The sequence below is a fragment of the Maylandia zebra genome, linkage group LG3, assembly GCF_041146795.1.
Source record: "Maylandia zebra isolate NMK-2024a linkage group LG3, Mzebra_GT3a, whole genome shotgun sequence".
In the NCBI taxonomy this organism is placed as follows: domain Eukaryota; kingdom Metazoa; phylum Chordata; class Actinopteri; order Cichliformes; family Cichlidae; genus Maylandia; species Maylandia zebra.
Genome location: NC_135169.1, coordinates 52828219 through 52841659, shown reverse-complemented (window position 1 = coordinate 52841659; position 13441 = coordinate 52828219). Strand labels below are relative to the sequence as shown.

Genomic DNA, 13441 nt, shown 5'->3' with positions numbered 1-13441 from the left:
CAGGAAACCTGTGACCCGTGTTTCAATCCAAGGGGTCGATGTGGACATTGTGGAGGACTATAAATACCTCAGAGTACACATAATAAACTAGACTAGGTTAAAAACACCACTGCACTCTACAGGAAGTAGAAAGTAGAAGTTTTTCCGGAATATCCTGTGTAAGCCTCAGAGAGAGAGGCTGTACAGGAAAATCTCAGCAGTTTGTGAAACCGCAGCTCCCATTCAAAGTCTCTTAATCTTAATCACCTTTCTTCCCTACGCTGATGCTAGGTATGAATTTCAGGAGGTCGTCTACATGCATTAATGTACAGACTTGGAGCCGGTGAGCGTATAGACACGTTATATTTGCGATTTGTTGCCTGTTAACGAGGTATCAAAAATAGGAGATTGACATTTTTCAGCCAATCAATTTTTAGAATGAGAGGCGCAGGGAGCATTGGTCTGACCAATAGGAATCTTTCTTACTGCGACGGCCCGTCCCACGTCCGAAGGATTAACCTTTGTGATTTTCTGTTGGGCGCCATTTTGATTGAAGTATTGTGTGAGAGCTAAAGCAGGAAGCACTTTGTCAGCTATTTGCACACATTTAAACTTGAGCTGACTGATCGCTCATACTGATTGAGCCATTTAAGTAATTCGAAAATGGCGACGGGAGCAAATGCAACTCCATTAGGGAAGTTGCACCCTAGTATTGGCGCTAAACGAGCCTTTGATGCCGGGCCTGGTGCGGGGAACGGGCTGATGCCAACACCGGGGCCGCCCGGGTCCTTTCCTTCTCTACAAGGCTTCCAGCCTTCGATGCCAAGCGCATCTTTTCCCCAGTCTCATCAGTTCAACCCGGGGACAAGTTTTTCGAGTCAAGCTCAACAGCAATCTGCTGCGGGGAGCGGAATGGCTAAACCTGGTAAGTTAAGCGAGCTTAAGCTAACTCCTGTAGCCCTCAACGCGGCGTTAGCGAGCTGAAGCTAACGACGTTAACCAACATGGGTGACGAGCCCTGGCCTGAACGGCATGGATAAGGAGCCGCTAAAGTTGGTTAGTAAACGATAGTGGTTGGTGTTTTTTGGTCTAGGTTGTCCTCTTCTGACCTGACGGTTTAGTTAACGAGGGTTAATAGTGAAGTCTGGCGAAACGACAGCTCTCTGCCTGACGGTATGTTTTATTGGTAACAGTGCATTGCCTCGCTTTCATACGTAAACCTCATCAAGGCCATCCATAACTGTCTTTTTCTAAATCGAAGCACATGAGAGAGGAGTAGCTGATAGAGCCCAAACGAGGAGTCACCACGTTGCCGTTCTCCTGCATTTAATCTCGAAATACACCGGCTCCATCAATGCCGTGAAGGGCGGTAGAGCTGGCGTGCATCATGTAATGTTTCACCGGCATGCTGTGTTTCTCGCGGTAGATTTCGGCCAGAAGAAGTCAAGAAAGAAGAGTCGTTGGAGCAGCGAGACGCCTGATCAGAAGACCGTCATACCGGGCATGCCCACCGTTATCCCACCCGGACTGACCCGGGATCAGGAGAGAGCATATATAGGTAAATATTGAGTTGGTGATAATGAAACATGTAGTTTCTTGTATTATGTGTCTAGGAAATTACTTGTTTGGGGTTTAAGTTTCCCTGCCAGTAATAATTTTATCCTGTTTGCTGAACTGCCAACAGTTAGAGCTTCTAAAGACACCCATTACACATTCTGGTTCCAGTATGTTTACTCTAACACATGGGACATTTTGCTCCAGCTGTTGTCTTTTCTGAAGAGCAATGATTACTTTATGATTGAAAATGTTAAGTTGACTTCTTTGTAATGGAGGCTTAGTGGTGGTGCTGCATAGTGTTATAGTTTGCATACCATTGGCACCCATTAGCAAGAGGAGTAGATTGTTAAACACCACTGCTTGCAGATATCTGTCCTCAGCTGCAGGTCACTGCTCACTGTCTTGCCTGATTCCCTACACATCATCAGTTTTGTTCCTGTGCATGGAGGAGTTAGTTTATAATGTCCTAACATTGCTAAAGAATGCTGTTTATTTTGGTTTGAAGTGTGAGCAATGCTGCTTCAATGGCAAACGAATCCAGTGAGTTTAAAGAAGACAAATTGTTGTTTTTGTGGGCACTGCGAATTCAGAAATGCTTAAGGACTGTGTGCGCGCTCTGATTTTGGCCTGTCCCAAAAACATTGATCATAAAAAGTCCTTTTGAACCACACATGCCTTCCAGCAGCAGTGTAACACCAACATACTGCCTTCACAGGCCCTCAGCGGGTGTTCTGAAGCAGACCAATCCTTTTTTTGTCAAAAACTAACATCATTATTGATGTTGTGCACTCATTGGTAATGGTTGATCTTGGTATGTAAACATTCATTTGTGCCCACCCTCCGTCGTCACACTTGTTATTTTTCCTCATTCAGTAAAGCCCCAAAAACATTGTGAGGGAAGATTTAAAGATGAAGCACAAGTCACTGGCCCTTTATTATTCTTCTCAATAACCCAGACTAATAGTTTCAGTGCCAGTGAACGTGTGTTTGGTGTATTTCATCACAGCTTTCATAATGTGCATTAGATGACTGACTGATTTCATTGCCTTTGGAATGATCCCCTCAGTGTTAGATCTGTGGAGTGACTGCGACTGACTTTATAAAACCAAATAGCCAGCGTATCTTCAAATGTTTAAGATTTAAGCACTTTTCATGGAATTAATTAAAGAGTCTTTTATGCGGTAGGTATTATTAGGAGTCGTGGAGTTAACGGACACATTGACGTTCAGAAGACGTTAGACTTTTTCATGCTAAAGTAAACGACCTCTAGGACTTGCTGGTAATGTGTGCTTCTGATGATGTAATACTTTAGAGTCTTGCCAGATGTTTATTTGATCTTCCTTTTGTATTTAACAGACTCACCGTTTGTCTTTACCTCAGTAATGAATGAGATAGTGCTCCAATGTGCAGAGCATTGTCTCTCTGTTGTTATTGTGGTAATCAAATTTCTCTCCATCCTTGTTTTTCTTTCCTAACCTGAATTCTTCCAGTCCAACTGCAGATTGAAGACCTGACTCGTAAACTGCGTACAGGAGACCTGGGAATCCCTGTTAACCCTGAGGACAGGTCGGAAAAAGATTAAATCCACGAACAGTAACACTTTCTCTACCTTCTTGACTTTTTGGAAGACATGTTCAGAGTATATGTGGTTGTTAGCCTAAAACTTTAGTATTAGCTGAAGGATGTAGTTTAGTGAAGAACAGTGTTGTTTAGACAGTTTGAGTTCTTCACATTTCCATTTCCTGTTGCTAGAGGAGAATTGATATATATGAACGTTTTTCTAAAGACTGCTCCTCGTCCATCACCACTTAGTACACGTAACTACTAGTTTCAGCACTTCTCTATACATGCAGTGATTGTCTAGAATTGGTAATGATGCATTTTTAAAAGTAAATTAACATTTTCTTTGAGTAAACTGGAGAGTGATTAACGGAACTCCACTGTTACACTGTTTCCTGTAAAACAACACAAGTTTGAATGTTTTTACTCAAGATGGAGAAGCAGTGTTTGTAATTACACTGAAATGAAAGAATTGTAATAGAACGGACAGCCAAAAGCCAACCTTAGTAACATTTGAATAGTTGTTGGCGCAAACAGAAAGTTCCTTCTTGACAGGTGAAATATTTGTTTAACAAAAACACGAAATCAAAGTGCACATTGTGGCTGCTGCTGCTTTTTTGGAAACCAAGCTTTGACAAAGGTGTTTGCTCTGAGCTCAACAGCTGCCATCAGCACAGGAACACTGTAACATGTGCTTCACAGTACCGGAGAAGTGATCGAATGGTCCCTTTGATTTGTTTCTCTCACAGAAATCTGTACAAGCTTGTGCGAATTGTTTCATTTGAATGAAATTACAACCACTGTTTTGATCTTGAGTTAAAAAAAAAAAAGGCCAACACATTCTCACTCCTCTCTCACCTTTCTATACATTTATAGATGGCTGTGCTTGTTTGCAACCTTTGGTTTCACATGTTACCAGGCTGACAAACTTTAGTGTTTTCCATCCTGATACAGATTGAAGCTAGCGTCCTCATAATGCTATTGCTAACGCTGGGTAGCTCATATATAAACTCGGTGATCCTCTCCTTCACGTTTTCAGGTAAAGGCAGTATTCCACATTAACTCGCTATAACTCAATAGCTCGTCAAAGTCTTCACTCTGTATATTTTCAACCTAATTGACAGCTGTAACTGTATTGTTAACAAAACAAACAAAAACAGTGGCTGCTCACTTTCTTGCAGCGCTCACCACAGGAGAGGAGCCACTGAATAATGCCCAACACCCTTTCTGATGCCGCCCTCCCACTTTTGAACTTTGTGCATTAGATGAGCGTATAAACCTCTACACTGTGGAGCTGCATATGTATTTAATTTCTATATTTTATACCCGAATACGAGTCAATACCATCACAGAGACTTTAGTGGTAGGTGTGTGTCCCTGTTACGCACACACCTGAAGGCCACATTAAAGAACACGAGGGTGAGGAGTGGTCACGTATTAAAAGCTATGAACCATTCAGAAGGGTTACTAGTTTGCTACTTATTAAGTTAATGTAAGTTTAGTAATGTAGCTAAGGTTTACATGACTGACACCAATCCCAAATATCTCTGATATTATTTTGAACTCAAACATCCGCACAAATGTTTGGAAAATGAGCTTTTCCTAGGTATTGTGTTTCATTCCTCAGTACACTGCAGCGAACATGTGCTGCAGGGCCAAAAAGCACATTAAATTATGACCTGCCTGAGGTGGGAGTGAGAATAAGTTGAAGGATTTTAAGGCTTTGAAAGCCAGCTTTCCATAGTCGACTATAAGCTCAGTCTTTAGAGCTGTCCTAACAAGGGTATCTAACTAGTCACTGCCAGACTCCTTCTATTGGATGCTTGGCAGTTTACTTAACACAGTCGTTGCCTCAAATTTAAAACTGTAGTATTTCTGCACACTGCTTATTCTGTGTCTGCAGTAGGGGCCTGTCTGGATATGTGAGTGCTATAATTCATGTGTAAAGATTTTCCTCTGACACAGGTTGGACTAGTGTACAAATAAGTTTGCATATTGATTTATTTCACATCTTAGGTTTGACTTGAATTGGCTTATTTTGAAAAGATGGGTACTAAATGCACACAAGCACCAAACTACTGCTTTGTCTTACTTTATTTCACATACTTATTTTGGTCCATTGTTGCCAGTGACTCAGCCCATGGCATGAAGCCTACTTGATTACATCCCAGTAATCCAACTGGGCTTTGTGTTGGAGTGAACGAGTGATCTATTGCTAGTCCTCTCTGGTTTTCCCCTAATGAGGCTGTGAACACTTCTGCCCAGGGAGGAGGAGGATATGCTCAGTTTTCCCTCTGGATTTTGAGGTCTGGAGGAAAACTGACACAAATGTATGTGTTCTTGGAAAGCCAATGGCTGCCTTAGAGTGTGAAGTTGACCTTTGCTAGGTAGCGTCCCGGTCACCTGTACACTGTATATAGTTTTTTTTAATCATAATCAGACATTTCCACAGCTGTCCAAAACTTGAATGCAGAGCTGCAGAAGCTTTAGAAATCACTTCCCAATCTAATGTGACCAACTTGGGAGGTGTTTCAGGTTGTCAGCGTTGGAAGTTTGAAGCGTAAAATGAAAATTTTTTTTCTCACTCGTCACGTGGACACATGTGGCTCTCTGATGGGAGAGCGTAGGAAAAGGTGGATATCTAATCTTAATTCCTTTTCTCTAACCCAAATTACCCCACATCAACCTAACCCTTTTTCAAGCACAGAGCCTCCTTAACGCAGTACCACAGGTTTTCAGCATCCAAGGGGAGGCACGGACCTCTTCCACCACGTCAGCACCAAGCAACTCTCACAGCCAGCGTTTCTGCTTAGGATTGCAAATTTTGCTTTGATTTGTTTTCTTGCCTCCAACTTTGCTTTCTTGTAGGCCAACAATCCTGTATGCAGGTTGAAGTTATGGCCGTGTATTTTATTTTTTCTTCTTGGTTGATGCCCCTCCAGATTATTTGTTTACTGCCACTATACAGCTTTGGTTGCTACGTTTTTCTTTTGTTTTCTTCTGGTTTTGTTTAAAAAAAATATTAATTTTTTGATGTCAGAATGGACTTCAGTCTTTGAAATGGCAGTGCAGAGTTCCTATATACTTTTCTTTTGTTTAAGTTTGCTGCTACTGCTGCACTGGCCATGAGTCAGAGTCCATCTGAGATTCTCTCAGTAGAAACAATTACAGTCTCAAAGTTTATTGTTGTTTTAAAGATTCACTGATTGAGATTCTTTTATTGTTAAAGTCTTAGTCAGCTGTAGGGAGCCTGTGTGATTGTTATTGGCAGAGCTTTGCTTGTAGGAGGGTGCTGATGATGTCTGTCTTGTCTTTTGTCTGCCGCTCTCAGGTCTCCTTCTCCTGAGCCCATCTACAACAGCGAGGGCAAGAGGTTAAACACCCGCGAGTATCGCACACGAAAGAAGCTCGAGGAGGAGCGACATGCACTTATCACTGAAATGGTTGGACTCAACCCTGACTTCAAGCCTCCTGCAGACTACAAGTATGATTATCTTTTTTTTTTCTTTCACCCCATTAACTGTATTTTAAATTTTTGTTTCATTTTGTGTGCGTTTTATCTGGGACGCCAGTTTGATGAGGGACAGAAAAACAACATGAAGCACGCGGTCTTTTAATGGGGGGCACTGGTGTGATTTTGGTAGAAAAAGTAAATAACAAATGACCAATTGACCGGATGGTTAAGCGTTGCTGTTAGTGTGAGTGTGTATCCCAAATAAGGCAACTGTTACTAACTGTTAACTGTTGGATTGAAGATGTTATAATGCCACCCTCGGTGTCTGTGATGGGAAATTGCAAACAGGGAAAGTTGATAAGTAGATGGATGAAGCTTTGCAAAAGCAGTGTTCTGCAGTCAGTTGGTGCAGAATTAGTGGTTGCATATAGACTGTGTCACAGGAAAGTTGCCTGAAACAATGTCTAGCCACACTCTCCACAGGTGTGTTGATGCTACCTGCAAAGGAACAAATGCGCTGATGTCGGCAAATTAATCTAACATTGCATGCATGTTGAATATTGCCTGTGGTGCAAATTGTTGCACATTTCAGCAGCAATTTGTGACAATTGGTCCTTAACAAATGTGAGGAAAAGTTTGGGTTAGCTCTTAAAAACACAAGCAGTACTTGGGTCGTATTTAACCCAAAATTACTTTTAGAGTAGTCCACTAGTCTCCCTCTCTGTAATCTACTAGCTTTTTATTCTCTGGGAACAATATGACATAATTAACAACTGAAGGAAAAAGGTTAGAGGGGGCACTGAGAGAAACAAAATATTTAATTTTCATCCATCCATCCATCCATCCATCCAAACGGTTAACTGGGTAATGTGTCCTCTGGGCCATGGGGCCGTTGGTAATGTCAGACCCTGATGGTTAGCTGAGCTAATCAGTCAGCCTTGTGTTTAGATGTTAAACTGCCTGGATCGCAGTTTGCAGCTTGTGACACATTTTCCATGAGGATCTGTTTCTGCAGGTACAGCATTTTGTTCAAGTTGGGGAAATGATGTTCAGAGCAAGGATGTGTGAGTCTAGTGGACTAGATGACTAATTGTCACTAGGCTGCTGCAATTTGAGTATTTTTTACACAAATTCTTTGCTTCGATGCGTCGTATAAGACGGCTCTATAGCACGCCATTGTCTCCATGGATACACAAACAATTCACCACCAAATCACAAGAAGTGTCGCCTCACTGCGAGAGTTTCACCAACATTTGCAACTAAAAAAGGACCTGCGATACCAATGTATTTGGGAGCAGCATATGAATAAATAACGTGACAACATAAAGCCCACACAGTGTTCAGGCTGGCACAGTTTCGTGTGGAGCTGGAGTCTGTTTACACACTGAAAAGCATAGAGGCGTCCTGTTACCGAGACGATGAGCTCAGGTAGCATGAAAGAAAACATGTTTCTAGTCTGAAACAGTGCTGCTGTTCCCATAATCACCATTAAACCTTTAGTGGGGAAAAGCTAGTGGGAGTCCTTCAGACTGTCAGAGCAGACGGTGGATGGAAGTCACTGCTGTGATAAAGCAGGACTTGAGCAGAACCGTAGTGTTCTAGCAGCAGCTCATTGTAAAGAAAGATAGCAGATACCTTTGGTTTTGTTCGTATTAGTAAACGCTGAAGCCTGGAAGCTCACTGATAAAACATTGTTTGTTTTTACTGGTCTACATCGTTATTAGTGCCATTAGCACAAATTTGAATCTATCGCCCACTGCTACCTCACAAACCATCTGAGTTCAGTGAACTCCTGTTAGGGTCAAGAATCTGATCTGGGATGTGGAGTGTTGGCCATTAGATGATGGGTACACTGTGGCCAGAGACATGCTGCCATTATTTTCCTTGTCTCTTATAGAACAGGACATCAACAGAAAGAAGAGTGGAGGTCTCTGTTAGTGCCAACAGTCTGATTGACTTAAGTAGTAATGTGTTCATTCGACATTACTACTGTGTTCTTTTCATCATTGTCATACGTTGTCATGTGCAGTCACGCGTGCAAACGAATGATGTGTCATCAGAAAGTGATTTTTATGCATTAATTGTTAGAATGAGAGCGTTTGACTGGTCAGTAACAGAATCATTTCAGTTTAGTTTTCTTCTTCAGTGGTCTCGGTCTAATCAGTGATTGGAGTCCATCTGCTTTGTGCTTTCATTTGTATCTTAATGATTCTGTGAAGAGTACAAACTTTCTTCCTGTAGAGCAGCCCTACTGCACATTGTGGGACTCTCCATGCTAATTGCTGATGATCTAAATACTGGATTGGCTCTTAGGACATTTAGAAAGCTAAATTCTTTACTTGTTTGTGTTCTCCAGGCCTCCAGCCACCAGAGTCAACGACAAAGTTATGATCCCTCAAGATGAATACCCTGAAATCAACTTTGTTGGTCTGCTCATTGGACCCCGGTAAGTTCGATGCCATCTTAAAGTCATGCAGTTTGACGTGCTTTCATACTGCAACTGAGGGGGGAAGAAAGAGTTTCTCACGTTTGTTTTTCCTCCCAGTGGTAATACATTGAAGAACATTGAGAAGGAGTGCTGTGCCAAGATTATGATCCGGGGGAAAGGGTCTGTGAAGGAGGGGAAGGTTGGTCGAAAAGATGGCCAGATGCTGCCAGGGGAGGACGAGCCTCTGCATGCCCTGGTCACTGCCAACACGATGGAGAACGTCAAGAAAGCTGTGGAGCAGGTTGGAGCACCTCCTGTTCATTATGTGAAGATGTTTAGCATCAGTTTGTTAAATGTAATGCATGTATACTTTGGGGAATATATACCGTAATATTAATGGTGTGAAATGTGTGTCCACAGATTCGTAACATTTTGAAACAAGGCATTGAGACACCTGAGGATCAGAACGACCTAAGAAAAATGCAGCTCAGGGAGCTGGCCAGACTCAATGGCACACTGAGGGAAGACGACAACAGGTCTGTGACACTGCCCGGGCTTTGTGCACAATCACTCCTTATTTGTTATAACACGAGGAGCCACCTGGTCATTAAAGTACAGAATGAGCAAGAATAGAAATCAAGGATGGATTTGTTCCATTTCTGAAGTCTCCGGACACCATGCTTATTGTCTCTTGTATCCACAGGATTCTTCGTCCTTGGCAGAACTCTGAGCCACGCAGCATTACTAACACCACCCTCTGCACTAAATGTGGTGGAGCCGGCCATATCTCCTCAGACTGCAAGTACAGCAGGTGACGATGCGCTGAGTGTCCAAACTTGAGCTGAACTCCTGACTCCACTCGCCTGAATTGTGTAACGACGTGTGCTTCTTTCACAGCTCGTTCGCTGCACACAGAGCAACTGGTGGAGAGCCCCCTCAGTCAGCTCAAGACAAGGCTCGTATGGACAAGGAGTATCTGTCTCTCATGGCTGAGCTGGGGGAGGCCCCTGTCCCAACGTCAGCCGGAGGACACACCAGCACCCAGGGCGCACCTCGGGCTGCAGGCCCCAACAGCACCCAACCTCCACCGGTTAGTGGGGACGCACGTGGTTCTCTGTACTCGTCGTGTAGAGCTCTGTCTGAAATTCTCTGTGTGTTCAACAGAACCGGCCTCCGTGGATGAGTTCTGGTCCAGCTGAGAACAGGAACTTTCACGGCATGCCTGGGGGGCCCGGAGGGCCCGGTGGTCCTGGAGGACCTCACAGTTTTCCTCCTCCGATGCCCAGCATGGGAGGACCGCCTATGCCTCCCAACCCCAATGGCTTGCCTCCACCCTGGATGCAGCCCCCTCCTCCTCCCATGGGCCAGGGACCTGGACCGCATGGACACCCGATGGGTAAGAGCAGATCCAGACTACACAACAGTGTGTTTAGTGATGACATATGAACCCTGCTTCAGGTCCAAACTACTCTGCGTTCATTAGGGCTGTTGTGTATTTGACATGTTTTAATGCTTTGTATCTTGTTCCATTTAATTATTTTAAAAGTCAGTTTCTAAACCCTTTAAGCCCATGCAGCAGTCTATTAATGACTAACCTCGTATTGTGGATGGATTGTCTCAGTTGTTCTCCTGACTGAAGTTTGGTCCGTTTACAGCATCCTGCCATGTGATTGCATTTGTCCCTAACCATCAGGAACCCTCCTGTTTTATTGAGTGGAAAAAAGTTAGCATTCATCCTCCAGCTTCACCGTGTTTATATTGTGCTAACAAAGCTGTGTCGCTAGCCACCACGTAGCACATCATTATATACCAGCTAGCCCAACTTCAGTAACCCTACAAATGTCACTGCTGTTTAGTTTTCTGTCTTTATTTATGTTGGAAGTGATAGCAGAGCTGTATGTTTGAGAGATTTATGAAAAACTTCAATCAGAACATGCTATATCATGTTTAGGTGGAAACTAGCGAGCTAACTTCCTGCTAACTTCTAACTTTGTTGAATTTAATAAATTCTGTTTTCGTGGATGCCTGGATGTTAAACTTGATTGTTACACCTGGTAAAGCAGCAACACTGATCATTTTATTAAAGATGAAAGAATTTAGACAGTTTGTAACTCTCAGTGATGCCGCAGTGTTAGTTTGTTTTTGGGACCTGAAGCGGAGTTTGGGCCCAGACACAGCTAATGATGTCAGACTTAAGGTCCGGATACTGCCAACAAAAATCAGAGTGTATGGAGGATTAAATTCTGCATGGTGGTGATAACAGTACAGTTTGGGTAAAAGGCTAAGACCTGGTGATCCATACAGTGCCAGTGATGTCCCACAGATGGCAGGGAGCTGGCACAGGCTGGACTCTCATGAAGGCTTTTAGATTTTTCAAGTCGAGTTACTGAGACGTCTCATGAAAGCTAATGAACTCTGTGTAAGATTCAGTTCACCTCCTGAGTTCTTTGTGTCGTACTTAAGTTGCTTTGAAGTGTGTTTTATTGTAAAGACTTTCCAATATTGAAGAGGTCAAACGCAAAAGAAGCGTCTGAGCGTCTGCTGTATTAGAAAAGGACCCAGAACTTTACTGTAGAAAATCTGCAAAATAGAAAAGAACCCCCAATCTTATGTGCTTTTGTTGTAGGTCTGCTGCCACCTCCAATGGGTATGATGCCACCTCCACCTCCTCCCCCAAGCAGCCAGCCACCGCCTCCCCCTTCAGGTCCTCTGCCACCTTGGCAACAGCAGGCTCCACCTCCCCCTCCAACCAGCAGCATGGCAACTAGCACACCACTGCCCTGGCAACAGAGTAAGAGCGCACAAAAGCTTTATTGAGAAAACTTTCAGTGGTTCAGCACACACACAGCTCTTTTATACGTCAGTGGTTTCAAAACTGGTTCCTGTGTACACTGAAACGAGAGGTAGTGTGTTCACTGTGTAATCTATAACAAAACGGCTTCATGTTTTTGGTTTCTGGGGGGGGGCTGTCACCCAAAGACGAGTGTTGGCCTCGGTGTGTTGATTTGACAGAGAGTTTATCACCGAATCAAACAGATAGGCAGTGCATATTTACAATATGTCTTTGTCCTTACACACACACAAAGACGTACTCACCGCACCTTATTCACAGATCTGTGGAGACTCTATGCATAAGGAGCCTTTATGTTTGCCTACAGTTCATTTCCATGTGTCCCCTGCTCTCTTACAGACACCACCACCACATCTAGCCCCGCCACCGGCACTCTGCCTCCATGGCAACAGCCCCAACAGCCTGCAGCCTCTGGAGCCCAGCCCCCACCACCCATGGGTACTCCGTCCATGGTGCCTCCTCCACCTGGGGTCCAGCCCCCACTGCCCCCGGGCGCTCCACCACCACCACCTCCACCTCCTCCAGGCTCCACGGGCGTGATGTATGCCCCACCACCACCTCCACCACCCATGGACCCCTCTAACTTTGTCACAATGATGGGGATGGGGGTACCGGGCATGCCCCCTTTTGGCATGCCTCCTGCCCCCCCTCCCCCTCCCCCCCAGAATTAAGTGTGGGTCAGAGGAATGGTCACCATGTACCCATAGACTGAAGTCTGTGCTCACAGAAATGTAACCAGTGCTTTATTTTTTATGGATCCATGATGTTGTGAACAGTGACAGGCTGTGATTGTTCACTCTGTAACTTAATTCCACTTCTTGTCGCTGTTTTTAACGTTTGTGTGGACACGGCGCTCGGCCCATGTGTACAGTGTCCCTCTCTGACTGCCATAGTTTGTTACATAAGTACAGTTATGACTCAGCCAGCCAGCACCAGGTTTAATGTATGTGAAGACTTGCCTGTCATTGGCTTTAATATATCAGAGTTCAGCTTGCATGATCCATTCAGACAGCTCATTCTGTTTAAAGTGACACATTTCTACTCTGACCTGCTCCCCATCTTCGCTTTGAGCTGGACAAGATGAATATTTTTGTATGCAACATAGGAAGTGTACCTTAGTTGCGTAAAACCTTTGTAGTACTAAGATTGTTTTCCAGGGATTCCTGTGGTTTTCATTTTCTTCTTTGGCCTGGGTCTTGGCGGTGACACCGAGTTTTGTGCCCCCTGCACTAATCGACTGCTCAGAAGATCCTCGTTCATGTATCTCTGCTGTGATTAGACGCTGTGTGCAGTGTTAGTGTTGCTTCTGTTTGACTTATCTGAGTAGAAAATTGTTCATTTCTGGAGTCCACCGTGTAATGTTAGCCTGAATTAATGTTGGTTTCATATTAAACTGATCCATGTCAACTTGTTGTTTCTCCTTTTATGGATGTCAGCCCTTTGTGTCAGAAAGAAAGCTAGCTTTTCTTTCCCCCGAGAGGAGACCCTGTTGGCCACTTCATTAAAGTGTTACATAATGTGGTCTGCTTAAAAGAACATGGCCTTAAAAATGCCGTGCAGCTCGTGTCCCCATGCTGAAGCAACTTTCTTTAAATCTATGTTCAGAAAAATT

The 13441-nt window shown here is 43.8% G+C and overlaps 1 protein-coding gene across 1 annotated transcript; it reads left to right on the top strand.

The window, feature by feature from the left end:
* Positions 1–510: 510 nt before the first annotated feature.
* sf1 (splicing factor 1) lies at positions 511–13236 on the top strand. The gene is made up of 12 exons (XM_004576078.5): positions 511–904; positions 1406–1537; positions 3027–3102; positions 6428–6580; positions 8907–8996; positions 9096–9279; positions 9399–9514; positions 9682–9789; positions 9876–10068; positions 10143–10374; positions 11605–11769; positions 12169–13236. Exons 1-12 carry the CDS (start codon positions 643–645, stop codon positions 12498–12500), a joined length of 2043 nt encoding a protein of 680 aa, XP_004576135.1. The 5' UTR covers positions 511–642; the 3' UTR covers positions 12501–13236.
* Positions 13237–13441: the final 205 nt, after the last annotated feature.